This window comes from Pristiophorus japonicus, chromosome 15, assembly GCF_044704955.1.
Source record: "Pristiophorus japonicus isolate sPriJap1 chromosome 15, sPriJap1.hap1, whole genome shotgun sequence".
Lineage (NCBI taxonomy): Eukaryota > Metazoa > Chordata > Chondrichthyes > Pristiophoridae > Pristiophorus > Pristiophorus japonicus.
This window is the reverse complement of record NC_091991.1, coordinates 43,992,302-44,017,169: the sequence shown is the minus strand read 5'-3', so window position 1 is coordinate 44,017,169 and position 24,868 is coordinate 43,992,302. Positions and strand designations below refer to the sequence as shown.

The 24,868-nt window shown below is 40.1% G+C and overlaps 1 protein-coding gene across 3 annotated transcripts in view; it reads right to left on the bottom strand.

Annotated features, from left to right (window-relative positions):
• Positions 1-331: 331 nt before the first annotated feature.
• Positions 332-24,868, bottom strand: part of tmem168b (transmembrane protein 168b) — a 51,759-nt gene continuing 27,222 nt past the window's right edge. For all 3 annotated transcript variants that reach the window (XM_070900378.1, XM_070900380.1, XM_070900379.1), the window contains 2 exons: positions 15,077-15,351; positions 332-2,225 (listed from right to left, as the gene is read on the bottom strand). In XM_070900378.1, coding sequence (XP_070756479.1) covers positions 1,678-2,225; positions 15,077-15,351 — 823 coding nt within the window. In that variant the 3' untranslated portion in view covers positions 332-1,677. The remainder of the gene's footprint in view (positions 2,226-15,076; positions 15,352-24,868) is intronic.

Genomic DNA, 24,868 nt, shown 5'->3' with positions numbered 1-24,868 from the left:
CTGCAAACTCAGGTGCACTATATAACTAGCTCTGAAGTAACACATTATAACAAGACTGTAGTGTACTGTAGCTCGGGGAGGTGTAGGCAGATCCATAAATAAAATATTTAACTAAAGCGATTAGATGTTTACAGCAAACAGTTGCAGCAAATATGGTGTTTATTGGTTGATTTTGTAGGGAACTATAGAACAATGAAATTAAAAGTATCTATTTGCATTGTAACAGAACCATATCTAAATAACAAAAATAAATTCTCACAACAGTAAAATAATGTACGTGCCATTCATCAAAATGAATATAAAATAAAAGTGACAAAATAATAGAGCACAAGATAAAATTAAAGTAATTCATCACAAAAGTATAATACATTTAAGCCACAGATGCATCCCTTTTGATTTATGAATTAAAAGTAATATATTAAAAGTAATCACATGCAAATAAGCTCAATTAGAAATAGATTTTAGAAAATGACTGGAAATTAAATTTATTTTGATGTACAGTTGATACAAAAAAAGCACCAGCTATCAAGTGGCTTTAAAAGAATGCCTCATCACTTTCATACACGATGCAGTCACGTACAACATAACATTTTGAGAACTCAGTAACAACAATGTGGTATTGCATATGTAATTAAGGAAGTCCCCACAATTTCTGGTTGCAGCAAATAATTACATTCTGACAACTAGTGGGATTCATTATAATATCTTAGTTAAGACAATAGGCCTTAAACTGAATAGTCACAATTTTACTGCGCTCTCAACTATTGAATGAATTGCTTTGTTGGATGACATCATTTGGCAAAAAGACCATTGCGATCTTGAGCAAAAAGCTAATGCCAATGATAAATGTTGCATATTAGTATTAAAGTACCAAAATTTACAAAGTATCAGCAATCAAACTTTCCAACAGAAGAACTGCAGGCAGAAGTCATTTTTACTGTAATTAAGGTTGGTGACGTGTTATAGTTTCTCTTCGTCTTGTATCAACATTATTGTTGATTGTAATTGCAATCCTCAGGTTACTTTTACATCTGGTGACACTATCCAAAGAAGTAAGTCAATTGACAGCAAGAAAGAATATAAAATTGGACAATCAAATTTAGAAATATTTTGCAGACTGAGCTTTTGAACATTGGTTTTAAATTAAATATGTAATTTGGTTTTAAATTAGGGATGTAAATAACAAATAAAATTTTTGAAAAGTATGTTTTCTGAAGAATTTACTTTGCGGCATTGCATGTTCAACATTTGGTAACCACACTTCATTTTTCCTTCTCTAGTGGGTAATGATGAGATTTGAAACCAATGTTCATTATTTTCTATTCTAAATTGCCGTCAGAACATTCCTTATGTTAGCGGACTTGAACTCTCAGTGCAGGAGAATAGCTAAAACGTTTGCCATCTTAATGTAGTAACTCCTTGTATACGCTTTGTATATTATTAGAAATATTGCAGTATATAATAGCACATACCCTGTATATACAAATAAAAATTGGTGTTAAGCCTTGATGAACCCTGACATTTGTTGAGTTTAAGAAATGCAAGCTTGGGATAAACCAGTAACTTTTCAGCAACTGTAACCCAGTAACTTTTACAAACCTTTACACCAAAATCTTTGGAAGGATACCTGTAAGTGCAGTACAAAATCCTAAGTATTAAATATGCGACGACAATGTCTCATGATTTCACAAGTTTAAACCCTTGACCTGTGTCTAGGACTGTGGGTGGAAACCATCTCATCTTCAACCTTTTGAAACATTTAAAGCAAACATTACACATCCAAAAAAGGTTCAGCCCACCACACCAGTCCGCCAAGTGAATCAGAGGATAAGTGATGCGAGGAAAGTAAATCATCCAATGCTTGGCAACATCACTTCCTGTTGGTAAATGAAGAGTGTAATCACTCCAGGATTTAGATACGCCATAAACAGCCATCACTGTTCTTCCTTTATCTGACCAGCTAATGTTGTTGTCAAGATTGCAGTTATATTCTACCCAGTCTTTAGTAAAGTCACCTAACTGTGGAAGGTCTGCTTCCTCAACATTAACCTCTTTGGCCAGTTCTGCACCTTGTACAGCAACAAAAGTTTCACCGACTCTTCTTACATCTTTAACCCATGGAAGAGCATTCTCACAGTCCAAAACAATTATCAGACGGGAGCAGAAGTCTGCATTCTTCTCTTTCCACCACTCCAAGATTGTCTCCAGCCTCAAGGTTTCCCCTCCTGATAAAAATAATCAGAAGAATAAGCTTAATGTTCAGAAACAGCAGGTTCAACTATTCCTTCTACAACCTATTTGGATATAGTATCTCACTGCTACTCAAAACATGTCACTTGTAATTTGTAATCCAAATGGAAGCTGCAATTCCCTGGCAAGAGGTTGTAGTGGTTTCATTTATTGTTATAAGTGCCTATGGTTCTGCTTCACCTGATAAAATTATTTTCAATTGCTTAAAACTTTTATATTCAGTGATTTTAAATTTGGCATCAAAATTGCAGAGAGTAATTTTCTAGCTGTTGACTTAAAATAATAGATTTCTAAAATATTTCAGAGTTGCAGTAAAGTTTTGGGATGATACTAACACAAGTGTATGCTCATAGATTGGTTAATTCCAGTTATTTTGTTTGCATTTATACACAGATCAGCTGTATTGACTCACACAGCCTTTACTATTAACCAACGTGCTAAATACAGTAGAATTTGTCCAGTGAATAAATATACATAACAAGTTGACTATTGATTTGTAATGATGCACCAATACTTTACTCATATTTATTGAGAAAAAGGCTTACATTTCGCAAGCTTCACAGTAGTACATTCTAACAGTTCAAGCAGTTTAGAGCCTCAAATTTCTTCAATATAAAAACCAAACCACAAAATATTGTTTGCTTTGATACTTGGATGAAAGCTCAGTGAAATAATTAACATTTCAAAAAGAAAAAGAAAAACAAATTGATTTCAATATTTCCCAATTCACCCCCAAAAAATCCTAGAATTCACAGGGATCCTTGCATGCACCAGTTTAGTTGAGAAATTAATATTTACGATTATGCTTCAAAGTACACACTGGTTGCATTCAAAATGGTATGTAATACCACTGAATGATAAAATTTCATAGCTTCTTTGGATCTGGTGACACGTGCCAAGTACTGCACTCCAAGGGTTGATACTAAAGGCTTAACATAAGGGGGCAACATAAGGACCAACATGCCGGAGCTCTTTAATGGAAGTTACAGACCCAGTGGATAAGACTGAGGCAATATTTCAGGAAGGCATTTGATACTGTTTCATCAAAACAGACTGACTCACAAGGTGTATGCCAATAGGATAAATGGAAAAGCATTAGTTCAAACCTGACAGAAAAAGGTGGTGATGTATGAGAGTTTTAGAATAGAAACTGGTAGCTAGTAGATTCCATTAGTGGTTGGTTTTGGGGCCATTTTGTTTATAAATTACTTGGTAGCCAGAATATTGTCTCAGTTTGTATATGACTTAAAATTGGGTAGCGGCCAATAAAGAAAACCAATCTGCGATAATCCAAAATAATCTGGACAGACTACCTCAATGGGCAGAGAGGTCATTGGAGTTCAACCTGAATAAGTGCAGTCATGAGATTCGGTACAATAAGCAAAAATGTGGAGTACATATTAAATGTCAATGTGTTGAGGTAACAGAGCAGGAAAGAGATCTGGGGGCTTTCATGAATAGTTAGTGAAAACCGTCAGTTCAATGTCCATGGGTAGTGAAAAAAAAACAAATAAAATACATAGCTAAAGGAGATAAGTCTAAAGAGACAATGTTGAAGTTGTACCTGGCCTTGGTGAGAGTCGTGTTCAGTTTCACCTCCATATTACAAGAAATATGTACAATTACTGGAGGGAGCAGAGAGAACGGCTCCGAGGGTGATTACTGAACTTAGTGGGCAGCATCAGGAGGAAGGATTGTCCATCCTGGAAATTTACTCTCCAGAGGACAGGAGGACTTGACAGAAGTCATCAAACCCCCTTCATCGTTTTCTTCTCTAGAGCGTTAAGTCCTTGGGTAGACAATCTTTCCTCAGAGTAAATTTTAAGAAAGGATTGGATTAATTCCAATTAGCAAAGAGGATACAGAGCCATTAGTTCCAGAACCACAGTAAGGAAATGGATAGGTGGTTTGAAAAAGTAGACTAACTGGAGCAATAGTCTTCTCCTACCCATAACATTATTTCTGTTACTATATGATGTTGCTGAGCCAGCAGGAATGCTCATTATTGTGGACAATGAAGCCTCAAGCCCCAATTCTACAGGAGCTGTAATTTATACTGCTATTGCATTCTATATTGTGAATACAGAGCTCTGAGTGAAGATTGACATGCAAGATTAAGGATTCCTATAGAGACGCCAAATTCAATTTACCTGCAGCTCTTAGAGCCCTATTGTAAAATAGAAGGGTCATATACGGTCAGTCAATAAATCTCAGACTCGAGGGATAATGTATACTGCCATTATTTTATATTTCTTCCTTTGCAGGTGTCACTAATGTGCATCCTCTTTCAGTCAGGTGGGAAAGCTGGTCACAGCCCAGAATCTCTCAACAATTGTTAATCTTTCTTTATGAGCATCTGAGAGGAATATAGATTTCACACAGGTCAATCTCAGCATCAGCTTTTTACACTCGAGACAGAAAGATTCACTGCTAAGTGAATCAAACATTTTGTTTGTGTACTCATGCTGCAGACTTTCAACTTCACCTGTGAGTGAAGAACTTACAGCAGTGGTACAAATACACAAGCTGCATCTTACTGGAACTGACCACTGCTGTCAAAGTTTCAACATGTCAGCACGACAGGTGGCACAAGTACCATGCTGGAACAGCTGGGCCTAAGAGCATCATATCTTGGGAAAGTATTTTGTGACACAATGGGGTGTTGTAGCATTGTAAGATACCCTAATCGTGTTACATATATACGTAGGATTTGGTTTAGTTTCATATAAATGTTTTTGCTTTCTTTTTACTTATAAATGGCTTGTGGCTTTGTACCGTGGTGAGAAATAAGTTAAAGCTGTTCATTCCCAAGATGTTTTAGGGGTTAATGTGTCAGGGTACAATTGATCTGAATCTGCTATTTAGGTTTTGCTGAAAGTGCAAGATGTGTGATTTGCGCCTGTGACTTATTTTTGTCACCACATTGTGAAAGGATATAGCCAAGACAGTCTTGAGATAGAAAGTGGGACAAAAGGCTAGGATGGTAAACAAGTTGGCATTTGGTATTTTGTACGAATTCTCTCATTTCTGGAGGTCCTGTTCACAATAAAACATGTCATGCCATAATGAATCATCTAAGACAGTATGTGTGTCTAGTGGCCTATGAAGATCTTAAGCTTTCTTTAATAATTTGTAGGATCGAAAGGATCGTCAAAGGTTATGTTTCTACCCAAAGATAAAGTGAGTATTCTACCCAGGGATAATTGCATTTATTTCTCTTTATGTCTGCTGCTTGAAGATACTGCGTGGACTTGATCAAACACAATAAAAGGATTATGTTGCAACCATTTTTGGATTGTCAGATTTGAATTGTCTTACAGCATTAATTGAGACAAGTTACTCAAGTGATGGTTAGCTCTGGAAATGAACTGACAAGCTGAAGGAAGTTGACGCTTAAGCTACAAAAAAGGTTATCTGAAATCACACTTACTCCCTAATGAATTAACCCTCCCCAAAGGGAAAAAAAGATATAAAATTTCAAATGAAGTGATGTGTTCGTGTAGCAGTTACTTTCTCATTTTCCTGGCAGTCTGTCAATACTGTTGACCTTTGTGTCATTTCTATTTACTCCAGAATCAAGTCTATATTGTTTTGTGCAATTGAACTACATTGAAAGACATTTGTAATCTTTCACGATGTAGCTATAAACTTTTTGAAACAGATTTGAGGAATACATTTGTATTGAAATGCTCGTAATGAACTGTAACTGCTTACACATGTAAATAAGATTACTGCTGAGGCTATAAGAAATGATAGTCATTTTTAAACAAAGTGTCATGGAAACACATTTGTTCCCACGTACAACAAACAATGGACTACCAGCCTTTTAGTTTCTGACAATAAATGGAATAAATTACATTAATAAGTGACTGCTATGTTTCAATTCATTTTTCAAAACGATTCAAGATATGGGAACAAATCTGTTAAGACTTTAAGAAAAAAATATGGTCACAATTTAAAATCAACCATACTGTTGTTAAATTCACATTTTTTTACGCATGACTTTGGTTAAATCAGTCCGGATTTTCCCGGGCCTATGACTGCATACGCACAGCATAGGCGGTCATAAGTGCCCCGCAGGTTCTGGGTTCCGCATGCGATGCACATGCACAAAAACACGGAAGTTGCGATCTGTTAAGTTTCAGCTCAACAGATCCATTGCATTTGCCTAACTACTGCCCACAAAACTCTTATACCTGGTAAAATGAGGAGTAGGGCCTTCTTTTACCAGCATAAGGGTTTAATCAAATAGTAAAATAATGTTTTTAAATCATCTAAACGTAAAAGAAAACTTTAATTAGTTGGTTGGATCCTTTAAAAAAAATGTTTACATTTATTTTTCAAAACATTACTTTTGTCTTGTGTTTAATTACATTATATTTTAATTAATTCTGACCAGGTAACGATTTATTTTTTATTTAATTTGTGTGAAGTGTGTGTTTTTATGTGAATCCTATTAAGCTTATGGGGATTCTGTATGTAAATGGCATCCCTGTAAGCATAATGGAGGATCCCCTTTTCTCATTGGTTGGGCCGGCCCATGTGATCCCAGGGACGCTTGTGAACAGCATGTGCCCCTGGGATACGTGAGCCTGCAGGCCCAGAAACACGAGTCTTCGTAATGGGACCATCAGATAGGTTCGTACTTTTATTGCGGTTCGGAGGCATTCGCCTGTGGGAAGCCTCCGATTGCTTTTTCAGGCCCATCATCTTTCATCTGCTCTAGGATTTTTATATTCCAAGTACATCTGGGCTGCTAATACTAGTTAATGTTTCCCTAAGGATATTATTAAAAAAATGTCAAGAGTGCAACTGTTATATTACAGGAAGGCGGAATTCCCTTCATATTTGCCGTTTTCAGCTAACAGCTGCAGGCGAGCATGTCACAGTAACCTTTACAAAAATTGGAAAAAAAAGCTCTTCTAAGGTCATAATATGGAAGGGATTGCAGAAGCTACTTGTATGCCCATCTGCCATGCAACATCTTCAAAAATTGCAGATTTCTGTATTCCTAAAAAGTTCCACTTCACCTATTAGTCTCAACATATAATGGATCTTACTGTTTAAAGCTGCATAATTCATGTGGTGCAGTATCACAAAACAACTCTAACATAGAGTGGTATGACAAGATCTCATCCAGGATTCTACATAGGCCGAGCTTCTAATTTCAGCTGGGTCATCTAGAGAAAGCATTAAATTGGAAGGAGCTACTTCTACACGGGGAGAAACAGAAAAATCCAAGGCCACGTCAAGCAAATCTAGTTGTTACAGAATGACATCAGGGAAAAATTGCTGAACACCTGGATTCAACTGCAGTGAAAGGAATGGTGGACACACAACAGGTTTTCAGGAAAAGTAAAAAAATAAAACCCATGCTAAAATAAAAAGCTTCACAACAATAGCTATATGCACTGATCCCTTTCCAATCCAACCACTGTCATTAGCCAATTCGCATGGTTTGGTTATTCTAATTTACTCAACAAAAACACAGACATAACAAACCCATCAAATGTTTAGTTAATCCATCTACTGAAATGAATGGGGAAAAGCAAGTTATTTTTAGCATGTTAAGTCACGCTGTCATTATGCCAGAGGCATTTTCTAGACTGGAAAATTTCCGTTTCCTTATCAAACAACATTATTTGCACTCAATTTTAATTCAGTAAGCAGTTTTAGCATTCTCTGCCAGTAATGCTTTGTGTAACCTATAACAAAATGTCTTTGCAAAATATTGTGGGAAATGATGGGTAACTTAAAACTATAAAGCTTTTCCACATGTCAGATAAATTTTGGATTAGCTTTTATAGTTGTAGCTATTAATCAGTAATTATTTCTGTGCATGACCTCTTTAAATTTGTTTGTTACATCTTGTTGTGCAAATACAATTCCAGTTAACAGGCTAACTGGCACTATTTGAAGCACAATTCTGGAATCTAGAGCTTTGGAAAATTATGCAATTTCCTCATCTATTTCTTTTAATACCCTGGGGCAAAAACCATTTGCCGATCTTAAGTCCCATTATTTTCCCAGTTACCATTTTTGCATTTATATTAAATCCACTAAGTTACTTTCATTGATATATTTTTAGGTTATTTTGGCCTCTTTCTCTACTGTGAATATCATCTAAATTGACAATTCAGTCCAGTACTGAGTGAATGCTGCAATGACAAAGTGCCTTCTTTTGGACAAAAGGCTAAACCGAGGTCACGTCCACTCTGTTCAAATGGATATAAAAGAATGCATAGAGCTATTTGAAGAACAAGGAAGATATCCTGCCCAACAATTTGTGCCTCAACCAACACCACCAAAGTCGATTAACTGGTCATTTATCTCACTGCTGATCGTGGGACCTTGCTTTCCACAAATTGGATCCCAACACAAGAGTAATACACTTCAACAGTAATTAATTGACTATGAAGCGCTTTGAGATGTCCTGAAGATGTTAAAGGTGTTTTATAAATGCAAGTTGTTTCTTTAATTAAAACTATATAATTCAAATAAATTTTAGCACTAAATTTCTACTTTATGTTATTTACATTGCTAAATTGAAATTATTGGATAATTAAATTTTGTAGTGGAAAAAAATCTTTGATTGGTCAGTGTTTGGTAATATTTGCTGAATGAACTTATTGTAAAGGGTGTTGTTCTTTTTGCAAAATACTAAGAGGCCGAAATACCAGAGAGGTTCCACTACTCTCCTGGTTTAACTCCCACAGAACACGCAGGAACATGGTAGACACCACACTGTGCCAGGTCTCTGCTGTTTCTGGGAGATTCGTCTTTCCTCTATCAGAGATGGAATTTCTGTCCGCCCCTTACAAGGCAAATGACAGCCAAGGGCAAGGACATCCTAAGCTGGGAGTTTCCTTTCCTCACACTGGAAGGGGACCTGGCGTAATAGCAGCGACCAGTATGCCTAGTAAGTGGAGATGCAGCAGCTTCCACAAAGGTATATGTGGGCCCCACCAGTAGGGTTGCCAGGCAAGCGACCTAAACCCCTGGAGAATTTTTAAATTGTTTTAATAAAAAACTACTCTGAAGAGATCGCTGGCAGGGATGGGAAGGGAGAGGGAGAGGGAGAGGGGAAGGGCCTGGAAACCCCAACCCCACAGGTAAGTTGGCACTGGAGGTGCACTCGCCTGCGAATGCAAATGAAGTGCCCTCCTTTCAACCTTGCGAATCCTGGCAGGGTCTGTGCAGGAGGGCACCATTGGATGAGATCCCATTGTAAAATGGCAAGATCACAACTCAAGGAATTTCAGAGATCAATTCACTTTGCGCACTTTTTTTTAAAAAGCAAGATAACATGAAGTTTTGATTGGCAAGATGTATCCGGCATAACTATATTCCTAAATTGTTAGTATTCAGATCTTGTTAAATTATTTAAATGTTATTGTACAACATAAATAGTAAGTAGGGCCCCTGGCCTTTCATCTCTAGATTCCAATCTCACTAGATAGATTGTTGGCTATTAAGGTTCCTCATTAGCACTAAGATTTTAGTTTGGGCAGTATCACCCCACTACCTAGCTGGCTCAAGCAAACAAAGTTATTCTAATTTAGAGTAGAAGCCGTGGAAAATTAAAAATGTCACCAATTCATTGGTGGTGCTCAAGGTGGGAATTGAGGCATGCCATGGGAGGGGGGCCGGGGGAAGTAAGGTGGGGTTTTACTCTACGACTAACTGCGTTGTAATGATCTAGGAGTACTTGATGCTGATACTGGGTGCCTGAAAATATTCAATGTACTAAACAACTTTATGAGAACATTCATAACAAAGGGGCTAAATAGTACGGAGATTAGTAGTGATAGAAATCCATATCCCATTTTCTTTGTTGGTGCCATGTATACAACCCTCTCTCTGCTCCCAGCTACACCGCCAGGGATCAGGCTTCCCTATGAGGTTGTCAAGGTTTGGATTTGTACTCTTTCCTACACCACAGTCATAAATTGACAAACTATGAATAATCAGATGATGACAGTTACAATGGTGGGAAACTTATGGTAAAACCAAAATGGCATCATCTGTGCGCTGAGACATTTTATTATTTTTTGCAAGTGTGCTTTGTTTTTCTATAAAAGGGACAGGCAGTATCAAAGCTAAAATGACCTACTGAGCAATGCAAGCCTTTGCGACCAGATGGATTTAAATTTAATTCATCGGCCAGCCATCTGTGACTCATTTAATTTTGCGTTTATATTAATTAAATTCAGCACTCTGAACAATACACAGTGCAAGCAGGTGCTATATAACAGGACAGCCTATTAGTTCCTGGCAAGACATATTGTAGAAGGATGTGTCCAACCTGCAGCCCTCAGGTGATGTACAGCTCCTGCGCCTTGGTAATCCAGCCCTCAAAGCCCAGGCCATTCAGTCCTATTTGCCGATTTGTTTTGTTTGAATTGAATAGAGAACTGTTCCTCCAGGTTTCACAAAAGCAGCTTTGGCTACTACTATTCCAAGTCACCTCACCCCTCCCCCCCCCACCCACCCCACCCCCATCCAACAGATCTTCCTTATTCCGGTGCGGAGACCTGCTAGGCTGCGAGATATTAGATCTGGTCCTGTGTAATGAGACAGGAAAAATAAACGATCTCCTAGTAAAACATCCTCTTGGAATGAGTGATCACAGTATGGTTGAATTTGTAATACAGATTGAGGGTGAGGAAGTGGTGTCAGAAACGAGCGTACTATGCTTAAACAAAGGGGACTACAGTGGGATGAGGGCAGAGTTGGCTAAAGTAGATTGGAAACACAGACTAAACGGTGGCACAATTGAGGAACATTGGAGGACTTTTAAGGAGCTCTTTCATAGTGCGCAACAAAAATATATTCCAATGAAAAAGAAGGGCGGTAAGAGAAGGGATAACCAACCGTGGATAACCAAGGAAATAAAGGAGAGTATCAAATCAAAGACCAATGCGTATAAGGTGGCCAAGGTTAGTGGGAAACTAGTGGATTGGGAAAATTTTAAACAACAGCAAAGAATGACGAAAAAAGCAATAAAGAAAGGAAAGATAGATTACGAAGGTAAACTTGCGCAAAACATAAAAACAGATAGTAAAAGCTTTTACCGATATATAAAACGGAAGAGTGACTAAAGTAAATGTTGGTCCCTAAGAAGATGAAAAGGGGGATTTAATAATGGGAAATGTGGAAATGGCTGAGACCTTAAACAATTATTTTGCTTCGGTCTTCACAGTGGAAGACACAAAAACCATGCCAAAAATTGCTGGTCACAGGAATGTGGGAAGGGAGGCCCTTGAGACAATCACTATCACTAGGGAGGTAGTGCTGGACAGGCTAATGGGACTCAAGGTAGACAAGTCCCCTGGTCCTGATGAAATGCATCCCAGGGTATTAAAAGAGATGGCGGAAGTTATAGCAGATGCATTTGTTATAATCTACCAAAATTCTCTGGACTCTGGAGAGATACCAGCGGATTGGAAAGTAGCTAATGTAACGCCTCTGTTTAAAAAAGGGGGCAGACAACAGGCAGGTAACTATAGGCCGGTTAGTTTAACATCTGTAGTGGGGAAAATGCTTGAAACTATCATTAAGGAAGAAATAGCAGGACATCTAGCTAGAAATAGTGCAATCAAGCAGACGCAGCATGGATTCATGAAGGGGAAATCATGTTTAACTAATTTACTGGAATTCTTTGAGGATATAATGAGCATGGTGGATAGAGGTGTACCGATGGATGTGGTATATTTAGATTTCCAAAAGGCATTCGATAAGGTGCCACACAAAAGGTTACTGCAGAAGATAGAGGTACGCGGAGTCAGAGGAAATGTATCAGCATGGATCGAGAATTGGCTGGCGAACAGAAAGCAGAGAGTCGGGATAAATGGATCCTTTTCGGGTTGGAAATCGGTGGTTAGTGGTGTGCCACAGGGATCGGTGCTGGGACCACAACTGTTTACAATTTACATTGATGACCTGGAAGAGGGGATAGAGTGTAGTGTAACAAAATTTGCAGATGACACTAAGATTAGTGGGAAAGCAGGTTGTGTAGAGAACACAGAGAGGCTGCAAAGAGATTTGGATAGGTTAAGCGAATGGGCTAAGGTTTGGCAGATGGAATACAATGTCGGAAAGTGTGAGGTCATCCACCTTGGGGAAAAAAAACAGTAAAAGGGAATATTATTTGAATGGGGAGAAATTACAACATGCTGAGGTGCAGAGGGACCTGGGGGTCCTTGTGCATGAATCCCAAAAAGTTAGTTTGCAGGTGCAGCAGGTAATCAGGAAGGCGAATGGAATGTTGGCCTTCATTACGAGAGGGATGGAGTACAAAAGCAGGAAGGTCCTGCTGCAACTGTATAGGGTATTGGTGAGGTCGCACCTGGAGTACTGCGTGCAATTTTGGTCACCTTACTTAAGGAAGGATATACTGGCTTTGGAGGGGGTACAGAGACGATTCACTAGGTTGATTCCGGAGATGAGGGGGTTACCTTATGATGATAGATTGAGTAGACTGGGTCTTTACTCGTTGGAGTTCAGAAGGATGAGGGGTGATCTTATAGAAAGATTTAAAATCATGAAAGGGATAGACAAAATAGAGGCAGAGAGGTTGTTTCCACTGGTAGGGGAGACTAGGACTAGGGGGCACAGCCTCAAAATACGGGGGAGCCAATTTAAAACCGAGTTGAGAAGGAATTTCTTCTCCCAGAGGGTTGTGAATCTGTGGAATTCTCTGCCCAGGGAAGCAGTTGAGGCTAGCTCATTGAATGTATTCAAGTCACAGATAGATAGATTTTTAACCAATAAGGGAATTAAGGGTTACGGGGAGCGGGCGGGTAAGTGGAACTGAGTCCATGGCCAGATCAGCCGTGATATTGAATGGCAGAGCAGGCTCGAGGGGCTAGATGGCCTACTCCTGTTCCTAATTCTTATGTCTTATGTCTTATTACAGTGGCCCAGAATCACCAGGCTGCCCCATGGCACTCGTTATCTGCTCCAGCCCCCCAGCCAAATATTAATATCGCCTTTAAAATGTACCTGGTCTCCCAACTCTGCTGGCTATTTGCCTGAAGGACACTCAGGATAAAAGTCTACCTCTACACGTGGTCCATGTGGCTTCGTGGTATGCACCAGTGAGACCCAAAAGCTATAACACCTCTGTTGTGGACTAAAGTTGTCAATAGTGGCATAGAGTGCATAAAATTTGATCACCTATTACAACAAATATAGGTGTTTATGCATTATTCATTTATAAAACTGGGCCCATGTGAGTACGTTAATCTGATTTAGAGGTTCAATTATATGTTCAATTACTGTAGCATCTGCCATTTCAAATATGATGCTTGGAACTCGGAACATAGCAATGTACAGATCAGGAAAAGACCGTTGCAGTTCATTTGGCTGGTCCTGGTGATGGTAATGATCTCTAATATCATATTTCTGCACTTGTTATGCTGGGATAGAACAGATAACAACCAACTTCACAGGTGAAATAAAAATAATTAAATTCAGGAAAATATATCTCATGGCTATTTAAGGAGCTTCTGACTGACAGAGATATGCAGCTAAACAGAGCTACATTTTTTTTTAATATATTGTCATTTTATATGGGCTCTTTCCTCAATCATAGCTGATAAAGTGTGATACTGGAACTACCTTCACTGTATAGTTTACAACACACTAAGGAAGTACTTTTAGCAGCTTTGAAGCAAAAGTTTATTGAGAACAGCTGAAAGATGCCAACATTTGGAGTTCTAAAAATAGAGATTTGACAGTTTCCTGAAAATGTGTGAACAAGTTTCGTATCCAGTAGGGATTAAACCATTTAATTTAACACTGCAAATTACATTACCATACATTAAAATCACAAATGCATTTACAGCACCACAGAATTCCCTTTCACAGAACAAAGCAGTTGCTGTCAATAGCTTCTTCATTGATAAGCACATTTTCAATCCTAAGGTTTTAAAAAAAGTCAATCTTAGTTTTAAAATCACTGCCAGATCATATTGTAAAAATGCCTTGTATATTCACCATGGATAGCTAGTGTATCTTGTGAGTTTGTATGCTTGAACTTACTGAATTAAAATAATTAAACTGATGTAAATACAAGTAATTTATTTCTTTATATACCAATGACAATTAAAAAAGCATATATCCTTTTAGATCTCTCCTCAGTTCACCAAGATTCCTCCACTTCTAAAAGTCCTCATAAACCAGGGTGTTGTCCCTGGTATTTGCTTGCATACAACGTATATATATTGTTGATGGTGTTTTTAATAAATCTGCCTCAATATCTCAAGCACAGTGCTAAATAATGCTTAGAGGGACAAAATTATTTTAGGATCGAATGGAGGAATTGAAGGTCAGAATTCCATAATATAAGGACACAGCTGGTCATGGAAATTAGATGACAATCTCATCTGAGTGTTTACTTATCAAAGTAATCGCTGGTGAATAAGAGCTCACATCATAAGACTGCCTTGAATTTATAAACATCTACTCAAGTGACCCAAGAGTAAAAGGATCATAGTTATTGAAATACCACCTGCTGTACTGAACAGTGTTCTAGAACCTTTCCAAAATAGCTGTCATTCACCTCAACACTTTGAAAATTGCACCAGATAAAGTAAATTAAGACTATAGATTAAATCATTCAAGCCCTAATGTAAAACATTTTGTGAGACTTAGTTTTCAAATTGGGTACTATACACATATATACATACATACACACATATATGTATAGCATTCCGAGGTTAAACAAACCATTTTGTACATGAGGATGACCTTCCTATTAATATGCTAAATAGCTTTTAAAACCTGCAATAACAAAGATACCACATTAGTCTACATACAGTACCTGCTAATGCCCACTCGCCAGAGCTGTGAGAATGGCCACTATAATACAGGATGTAGGTGTCATGTCTGGGTCCATCAGGTGTACGCAAGTCAAGAAATGCCTTTACTTTGGATTGAAGAGTGTTAAATGAAAAGCCACTGGTCGAGTAGTCACAGCCGTAAGTCTCTATCATGTGATAGGCAAAAAACCGTTGGATAGAACTTAACGTGGCTGTAGAACGTAGATTCAACTCCTGCACATGCTCAGGAGGGAGGAGAGTTGGCTGGCCATCAGGACTACAAGAAAACAAAACATAAAAGACATTTAAAAATTAACGCTAAAATACACAAATAAATATTTAACTAGCTGCTCTAGTAAGTTTGTCTAGGCTATTCAAAATTTGATTTTAAAAACATCATACTGCGTGTTCTCAATTCATTTAAGTTATTTCATAGCTGATACTTCACGATAGGACAATTTGAAAGCTGTGCTATAAGTGCTTATATGAATTCATACACATGGAATTATCCACTCATTTTAGCTGAAGCAACACCTAAACCTGTAAGTCTCATTATTTTTGCCGGTTCTCCTTCAGTTTCTCTACATCTTGTTTCCTTCCAGTTACTTAAGTATAAACATTTGGTTTGGAGTGGCACACTACAGGAAGTGTCTACGGTTCCAGATTCATAGAGGTCATCCAGTCTTCCAGTGCAGGTATGCTTACAGGTCAGACCATATTTCAACATAGTTCATAAAGCAAACTTTAATTTAAAATAAATCAATTTACAGACACTGAATCAGAAGACAAAGTCTGATTTTCCTAATCGTTGCCCCATCACTCATAAAAGGTCAGGAAAAAGGGGATTTTTGGGGGCATTCAGAGGTGAGCTTGGCTGCACCTGCAATACATGCAGGTCGGAGAGAGTTATGTTAGTGAGGTGGGAAAGGGGAGCCGGCTGCCTTCTTTCCTTGTTCAACTGTTTGCTGGAAGCCCAAAGAGCATGGTGCCAGGACCTCCCATGGGCTCCACCAACCAGAGGTTCCGTGGGGCAGGCTGAAGAATCAAGGCACTCTTCTCAAATGTTGTAATTCCCCCAAAATGTTTAAGTCCACTCACAATATTGTGTTTGCCAATCTCTATCAGCAGCCAGATGATCCCAATCTACAAGGTCCGAGACACGGCTGCAGACCTGGTAAATTTCTTCCAACACATCTCTGCAGGAAGGATATCCTGGAAGGACAGAAAGGCAGAAATTGGGCTATTTACCCAACTCTTGCCCAGCGAATGTCCTTCAAACTCTTACACCTGGTAAAAGCAGGCGTATAGCCTACTTTTACCAGCATAAGAGTTTTAAAACATAGAAAAATTAAAGTTAATCACTCATTTTCATATTAAAAACCCTGTCTATTAAGGCAAGTTTATTTTTAACCCTATTAAAATCATAAAAAAAAATTCCAAAAATATATTTTTTTCTAAAACATTTAATTACATTCAATTTCAATTCATTTTAAATATGTGAGTTTTTTTTTATTTATTCTGTTGTTTTTCTTGTTTTAGGTGGGTATTCTCATTGATAGCAATGGGAGCTCGTAAAACAGAGCTCTCATTATTATCAATGAGAATACTAGATAATGATTGGTGTTCCAGGCCCATGTGATTCCAGGATACGAATACATATCTGGAGGACATGTTCCCGTACGCTGCACAGCGAATGAAGGCCTCCGAACGGAATCCTATGTATTTCCGGGACCACCAGGTATTTTCGTAGATTCTCTTTGGGTCAGAGGTGTTCGTCTGAAGGAAGCCACAATCTCTTCCCCCCCCCCCCACCCAATTGATTTTCAAAGTAGGGTAACTACTTACTTCTAGTTTACAATCGTTAGATGTAGCATACATACAGGAGAGTATTTTTTTATAATAAGTTGCCTTCGTTTTTGCCCTTTTTGTGCTTGCTTATCGTTAAGTCACGCAGTGTATCACAGCAGAAAACTAACGTGCTCCGGGGGCTCTGGTAATGCAGCTCTGTAAGCAGCTGCATGATAGTTGACATAAGGACTTCCCCCGCCACCACCCACCCCCTTCAATTCTGCAGGGAAGCTCTTGCACTCAATGTACCACCACATAAAGAAGAGTATAAATACACCCAAAATGTTACCGTCTTTTCTCGAGGTGCTGATTGACCTACAGTGCATTTTCTGGCTTTATTTCCCATAATGATATGGCTGAGACTGTAAATTCACATAAGAAATAGGAGCAGGAGTAGGCCATTTGGCCTCTTAAGCTTGCTCGACCATTTAATAAGACCATGGCTGATCTTCTACTTCAATTCCACTTTCCTGCACTATCCTCATATAGAAACATAGAAAATAGGTGCAGGATTAGGCCATTTGGCCCTTCGGGCCTGCAACACCATTCAATTTGATCACGGTTGATCATGCAACTTCAGTACCCCATTCCTGCTTTCTCTCCATACCCCTTGATCCCTTTAGCCATAAGAGCCACATCTAACTCCCTTTTGAATATATCTAACGAACTGCATCAACAACTTTCTGTGGTAGAGAATTCCACAGGTTCACCACTCTCTGGGTGAAGAAGTTTCTCCTCATCTCGGTCCTAAATGGCTTACCCCTTATCCTTGGACTGTGACCCTTGGTTCTGGACTTCCCCAACATCGGGAACATTCTTCCTGCATCTAACCTGTCCAATCCCGTCAGAATTTTATATGTTTCTATGAGATCCTCTCTCATTCTTCTAAATGCCAGTGAATATAAGCCTAGTCGATTCAGTCTTTCTTCATGTCAGTCCTGCCATCCTGGGAATCAGTCTGGTGAACCTTCGCTGCACTCCCTCAATAGCAAGAATGTCCTTCATCAGATTAGGAGACCAAAACTGTCCACAATATTCAAGGTGTGACCTCACCAAGGCCCTGTACAAGTGCAGTAAGACCTCCCTGCTCCTATACTCAAATCCTCTCACTATGAAGGCCAACATGCCATTTGCCTTCTTCACCGCCTGCTGTACCTGCATGCCAACTTTCAATGACTGGTGTACCATGACATTGTTGCACCTCCCCTTTTCCTAATCTGTCACCATTCAGATAATATTCTGCCTCCCTGTTTTTGTCACCAAAGTGGATAACCTCACATTTATCTACATTATACTCCCTCTGCCATGCATTTGCCCACTCCTGCAGCCTGTTAGCATCCTCCTCACAGCTCACACTGCCACTCAGCTTAGTGTCATCTGCAAACTTGGAGATATTACATTCAATTCCTTCATCTAAATCATTAATGTATATTGTAAATAGCTGGGGTCCCAGTACTGAATCTTGCGGTACCCCACTAGTCATTGCCTGCCATTCTGAAAAGGACCTGTTTATTCCTACTCTTGGCTTCCTGTCTGCCAACCAGTTCTCTATCCACGTCAATACATTACCCCCAATACAATGTGCTTTAATTTTGCACACTAATCTCTTGTGTGAGCCCTTGTCAAAAACCTTTTAAAAGTCCAAATACACCACATCCATTGGTTCTCCCTTGTCCACTTTACTAGTTACATCCTCAAAAATTCGAGAAGATTTGTCAATTTGTCAAGAATAGATAGGCGTTTCTGCGGCCGCAACCGAGACTCCAGGATGGTATGTTGCCTCCCTGGTGTAAGGGTCAAGGCTGTCTTGGAGCAGGTGCAGGACATTCTAAAAAGAGAGGGAAAACAGCCAGTTGTCGTGGTGCACATTGGTACCAACGACATAGGTAAAAAAAAGGGATGAGGTCCTACGAAACAAATTTAAGGAGCTAGGAGCTAAATTAAAAAGTAGGACCTCAAAAGTAGTAATCTCGGGATTGCTACCAGTGCCACGTGCTAGTCAGAGTAGGAATCGCAGGATAGCGCAGATGAATACATGGCTTGAGCAGTGGTGCAGCAGGGAGGGATTCAAATTCCTGGGGCATTGGAACCGGTTCTGGGGGAGGTGGGACCAGTACAAACCGGACGGTCTGCACCTGGGCAGGACCGGAACCAATGTCCTAGGGGGAGTGTTTGCTAGTGCTGTTGGGGAGGAGTTAAACTAATATGGTAGGGGGATGGGAACCAATGCAGGGAGACAGAGGGAAACAAAAAGGAGACAAAAGCAAAAGACAGAAAGGAGATGAGTAAAAGAGGGCAGAGAAACCCAAGGCAAAGAACAAAAAGGGCCATTGTACAGCAAAATTCTAAAAGGACAAAGGGTGTTAAAAAAACAAGCCTGAAGGCTTTGTGTCTTAATGCAAGGAGTATCCGTAATAAGGTGGATGAATTAACTGTGCAAATAGATGTTAACAAATATGATGTGATTGGGATTACAGAGACGTGGCTCCAGGATGATCAGGGCTGGGAACTCAACATCCAGGGGTATTCAACATTCAGGAAGGATAGAATAAAAGGAAAAGGAGGTGGGGTAGCATTGCTGGTTAAGCAGGAGATTAATGCAATAGTTAAGAAGGACATTAGCTTGGATGATGTGGAATCTATATGGGTAGAGCTGCAGAACACCAAAGGACAAAAAATGTTAGTGAGAGTTATGTACAGACCTCCAAACAGTAGTAGTGATGTTGGGGAGGGCATCAAACAGGAAATTAGGGGTGCATGCAATAAAGGTGCAGCAGTTATAATGGGTGACTTTAATATGCACATAGATTGGGCTAACCAAACTGGAAGCAATACTGTGGAGGAGGATTTCCTGGAGTGCATAAGGGATGGTTTTCTAGACCAATATGTCGAGGAACCAACTAGGGGGGAGGCCATCTTAGACTGGGTGTTGTGTAATGAGAGAGGATTAATTAGCAATCTCGTTGTGCGAGGCCCCTTGGGGAAGAGTGACCATAATATGGTGGAATTCTGCATTAGGATGGAGAATGAAACAGTTAATTCAGAGACCATGCTCCAGAACTTAAAGAAGGCTAACTTTGAAGGTATGAGGCATGAATTGGCTAGGATAGATTGGCGAATGATACTTAAGGGGTTGACTGTGGATGGGCAATGGCAGACATTTGGAGACCGCATGGATGAACTACAACAATTGTACATTCCTGTCTGGCGTAAAAATAAAAAAGTGAAGGTGGCTCAACCGTGGCTATCAAGGGAAATCAGGGATAGTATTAAAGCTAAGGAAGTGGCATACAAATTGGCCAGAAATAGCAGCGAACCCGGGGACTGGGAGAAATTTAGAACTCGGCAGAGGAGGACAAAGGGTTTGATTAGGGCAGGGAAAATGGAGTACGAGAAGAAGCTTGCAGGGAACATTAAGACGGATTGCAAAAGTTTCTATAGATATGTAAAGAGAAAAAGGTTAGTAAAGACAAACGTAGGTCCCCTGCAGTCAGAATCAGGGGAAGTCATAATGGGGAACAGAGAAATGGCGGACCAATTGAACAAGTACTTTGGTTCGGTATTCACTAAGGAGGACACAAACAACCTTCCGGATATAAAAGGGGTCAGAGGGTTTAGTAAGGAGGAGGAACTGAGGGAAATCCTTATTAGTCAGGAAATTGTGTTGGGGAAATTGATGGGATTGAAGGCCGATAAATCCCCAGAGTACTTAAGGAGGTGACCTTGGAAATAGCGGATGCATTGACAGTCATTTTCCAACATTCCATTGAATCTGGATCAGTTCCTATCGAGTGGAGGGTAGCCAATGTAACCCCACTTTTTAAAAAAGGAGGGAGAGAGAAAACAGGGAATTATAGACCAGTCAGCCTGACATCGGTAGTGGGTAAAATGATGGAATCAATTATTAAGGATGTCATAGCAGTGCATTTGGAAAGAGGTGACATGTTAGGTCCAAGTCAGCATGGATTTGTGAAAGGGAAATCATGCTTGACAAATCTTCTGGAATTTTTTGAGGATGTTTCCAGTAGAGTGGACAAGGGAGAACCAGTTGATGTGGTGCATTTGGACTTTCAGAAGGCTTTCGACAAGGTCCCACACAAGAGATTAATGTGCAAAGTTAAAGCATATGGGAGTGGGGGTAGTGTGCTGACATGGATTGAGAACTGGTTGTCAGACAGGAAGCAAAGAGTAGGAGTAAATGGGGACTTTTCAGAATGGCAGGCAGTGACTAGTGGGGTACCGCAAGGTTCTGTGCTGGGGCCCCAGCTGTTTACACTGTACATTAATGATTTAGACGAGGGGATTAAATGTAGTATCTCCAAATTTGTGGATGACACTAAGTTGGGTGGCAGTGTGAGCTGCGAGGAGGATGCTATGAGGCTGCAGAGCGACTTGGATAGGTTAGGTGAGTGGGCAAATGCATGGCATATGAAGTATAATGTGGATAAATGTGAGGTTATCCACTTTGGTGGTAAAAACAGAGAGACAGACTATTATCTGGATGGTGACAGATTAGGAAAAGGGGAGGTGCAACGAGACCTGGGTGTCATGGTACATCAGTCATTGAAGGTTGGCATCCAGGTACAGCAGGTAGTTAAGAAAGCAAATGGCATGTTGGCCTTCATAGCGAGGGGATTTGAGTACAGGGGCAGGGAGGTGTTGCTACAGTTGTACAGGGCCTTGGTGAGGCCACATCTGGAGTATTGTGTACAGTTTTGGTCTCCTAACATGAGGAAGGACATTCTTGCTATTGAGGGAGTGCAGCGAAGGTTCACCAGACTGATTCCCGGGATGGCGGGACTGACCTATCAAGAAAGACTGGATCAACTGGACTTATATTCACTGGAGTTCAGAAGAATGTGAGGGGACCTCATAGAAACGTTTAAAATTCTGATGGGTTTAGACAGGTTAGATGCAGGAAGAATGTTCCCAATGTTGGGGAAGTCCAGAACCAGGGGACACAGTCTAAGGATAAGGGGTAAGCCATTTAGGACCGAGATGAGGAGAAACTTCTTCACCCAGAGAGTGGTGAACCTGTGGAATTCTCTACCACAGAAAGTAGTTGAGGCCAATTCACTAAATATATTCAAAAAGGAGTTAGATGAAGTCCTTACTACTGGGGGGATCAAGGGGTATGGCAAGAAAGCAGGAATGGGGTACTGAAGTTGCATGTTCAGCCATGAATTCATTGAATGGCGGTGCAGGCTAGAAGGGCCGAATGGCCTACTCCTGCACCTATTTTCTATGTTTCTATGTTTCAAGCATGATATCCCTTTCATAAATCCATGCTGACTTGGACCGATCCTGTCACTGCTTTCCAAATGCGCTGCTGTTACATCTTTAATAATTGATTCCAACATTTTCCCCACTACCGATGTCAGGCTAATCGGTCTATAATTCCCTGTTTTCTCTCTCCCTCCTTTTTTTAAAAGTGGGGTTACATTAGCTACCCTCCAATTCATAGGAACTGATCCAGAGTCTATAGAATATTGGAAAATGATCACCAACGCATCCATTATTTCTCGGGCCACTTCCTTAAGTACTCTGGGATGCAGACTATCAGGCCCTGGGGATTTATCGTCCTTCAATCCCATCAATTTCCTTAACACAATTTCCTGACTAATAAGGATTTCCTTCGGTTCCTCCTTCTCCCTAGATCCTCGATCCCCTAGTATTTCTAGAAGGTTATTTGTGTCTTCCTTAGTGAAGACAGAACCAAAGTATTTGTTCAATTCGTCTGCCATTTCTTTGTTCCCCATTATAAAGTCACCTGATTCTGACTGCAAGGGACTTATATTTCTCTTCACTAATCTTTTTCTCTCCACATATCTATAGAAGCTTTTGCAGTCAGTTTTTATGTTCTCTGCAAGATTACTCTTTTCCCCTTCCTAATTACACCCTTTGTCCTCCTCTGCTGAATTCTAAATTTCTCCCAGTCCTCAGGTTTGCTGCTTTTTCTGGCCAATTTATATGCTTCTTCCTTGGATTTAACACTATCCCTAATTTCCCTTGTTAGCCACAGTTGAGCCACCTTTCCCGTTTTATTTTTACTGCAGACAGGGATGTAAAATTGTTGACGTTCATCCATGTGATCTTTAAATGTCTGCCATTGCCTATCCACCGTCAATCCTTTAAGTATCATTCGCCAGTCTATCCTAGCCAATTCATGTCTCATACCATCGAAGTTACCTTTTCTTAAGTTCATGACCCTAGTCTTTGAATTAACTGTGTCACTCTCCATCTTAATGAAGAATTCTACCATATTATGGTCACTCTTCCCCAAGGGGCCTCACACAAGATTGCTAATTAACTCTCTCTCATTACACAACACCCAGTCTAGGATGGCCAGCTCTCTAGTTGGCTCCTCGACATATTGGTCTTGAAAACCATCCCTAAAACACTCTAGGAATTCCTCCTCCACCGTATTGCTACCAGTTTGGTTAGCCCAATCTATATGTAGATTAAAATTCACCCATGATAACTGCTGTACCTTTATTGCACGCATCCCTAATTTCCTGTTTGATGCCATCCCCAACCTCACTACTACTGTTTGGTGGTCTGTATACAACTCCCACTAGCGTTTTCTGCCCTTTGGTGTTCCACAGCTCTACCCATACAGATTCCATATCATCCAAGCTAATGTCCCTCCTTATTATTGCGTTAATTTCCTCTTTAACCAGCAACGTTACCCCACCTCCTTTTCCTTTCTGTCTATCCTTCCTGAATATTGAATACCCCTGGATGTTGAGTTCCCAGCCTTGGTCACCCTGGAGCCATGTCTCCATAATCCCAATTACATCATATCCGTTAACTGCGGTCTGCGCAGTTAATTCATCCACCTTATTACAAATGCTCCTCACATTGAGACACAGAGCCTTCAGGCTTGTTTTTTTTTAAAACACTCTTTGTCCTTTTAGAATTATGTAGTAATGTAGCCCTTTTTGATTTTTGCCTTTGATTTCTCTGCTCTCCACTTTTACTTTTCTCCTTTCTATCTTTTGCTTCTGCCCCCATTTTACTTCCCTCTGTCTCCCTGCATAAATTCCCACCCCCCTGCCGTATTAATTTAAACCCTCCCCAACAGCACTAGCAAACACTCCCCCTAGGACTTCAGTTCCGGTCCTGCCCAGATGCAGACCGTCCGGTTTGTACTGGTCCCACCTCCCCCAGAACTGGTTCCAATGTCCCAGGAATTTGAATCCCTCCCTCTTGCACCATTCCTCAAGCCACTTGATTCCCTTAATCTCCAAAAATCTATCGGCCTCTGCCTTGAATATACTCAACGACTGAGCCTCCACGGCCTCTGGGGTAGAGAATTCCAAAGACTCACCGTCCTCCAAGTGAAGAAATTTCTCCTCATCTCCAATTGGCCAACCCCTTATTCTGAGACTGTGATCTCCTGGTTCTAGACTCCCCAGCCAGGGGAAACATTCTCCCTGCATCTACCCGGTCAAGCCGTGTTAGAATTTTATATGTTTCAATGAGATCATCTCTCATTCTTCTAAACTCTAGAGAATATAGCCGAGTCTACTCAATCTCTTCTCATAGGACAAATCCCCCATCCCAGGAATCAGTCTGGTGAACCTTCGTTGCACTCTCTCTATGCAAGTATATCCTTCCTTAGGTATGGAGACCAAACCTGTACACAATACTCCAGGTCTGGTCTCACTAGGACCCTATATAATTGCAGTAAGACATCGTTACTCTTATAATAAAGGCCAACATACCATGTGTTTTCTTACTTGCTTGCTGTATCTGCATGTTAACTTTCAGTGATTTGTGTACAAGGACACCCAGGTCCCTCTGAACAACAACATTCCCAATCTCTCACCATTTAAAAAACTCTGCTTTTCAATTTTTCCTACCAAAGTGGATAACTTCCACATTATATTCCATTTACCATATTCTTGCCCACTCACTTAGCCTATCCATATCCCCAGGAAGCT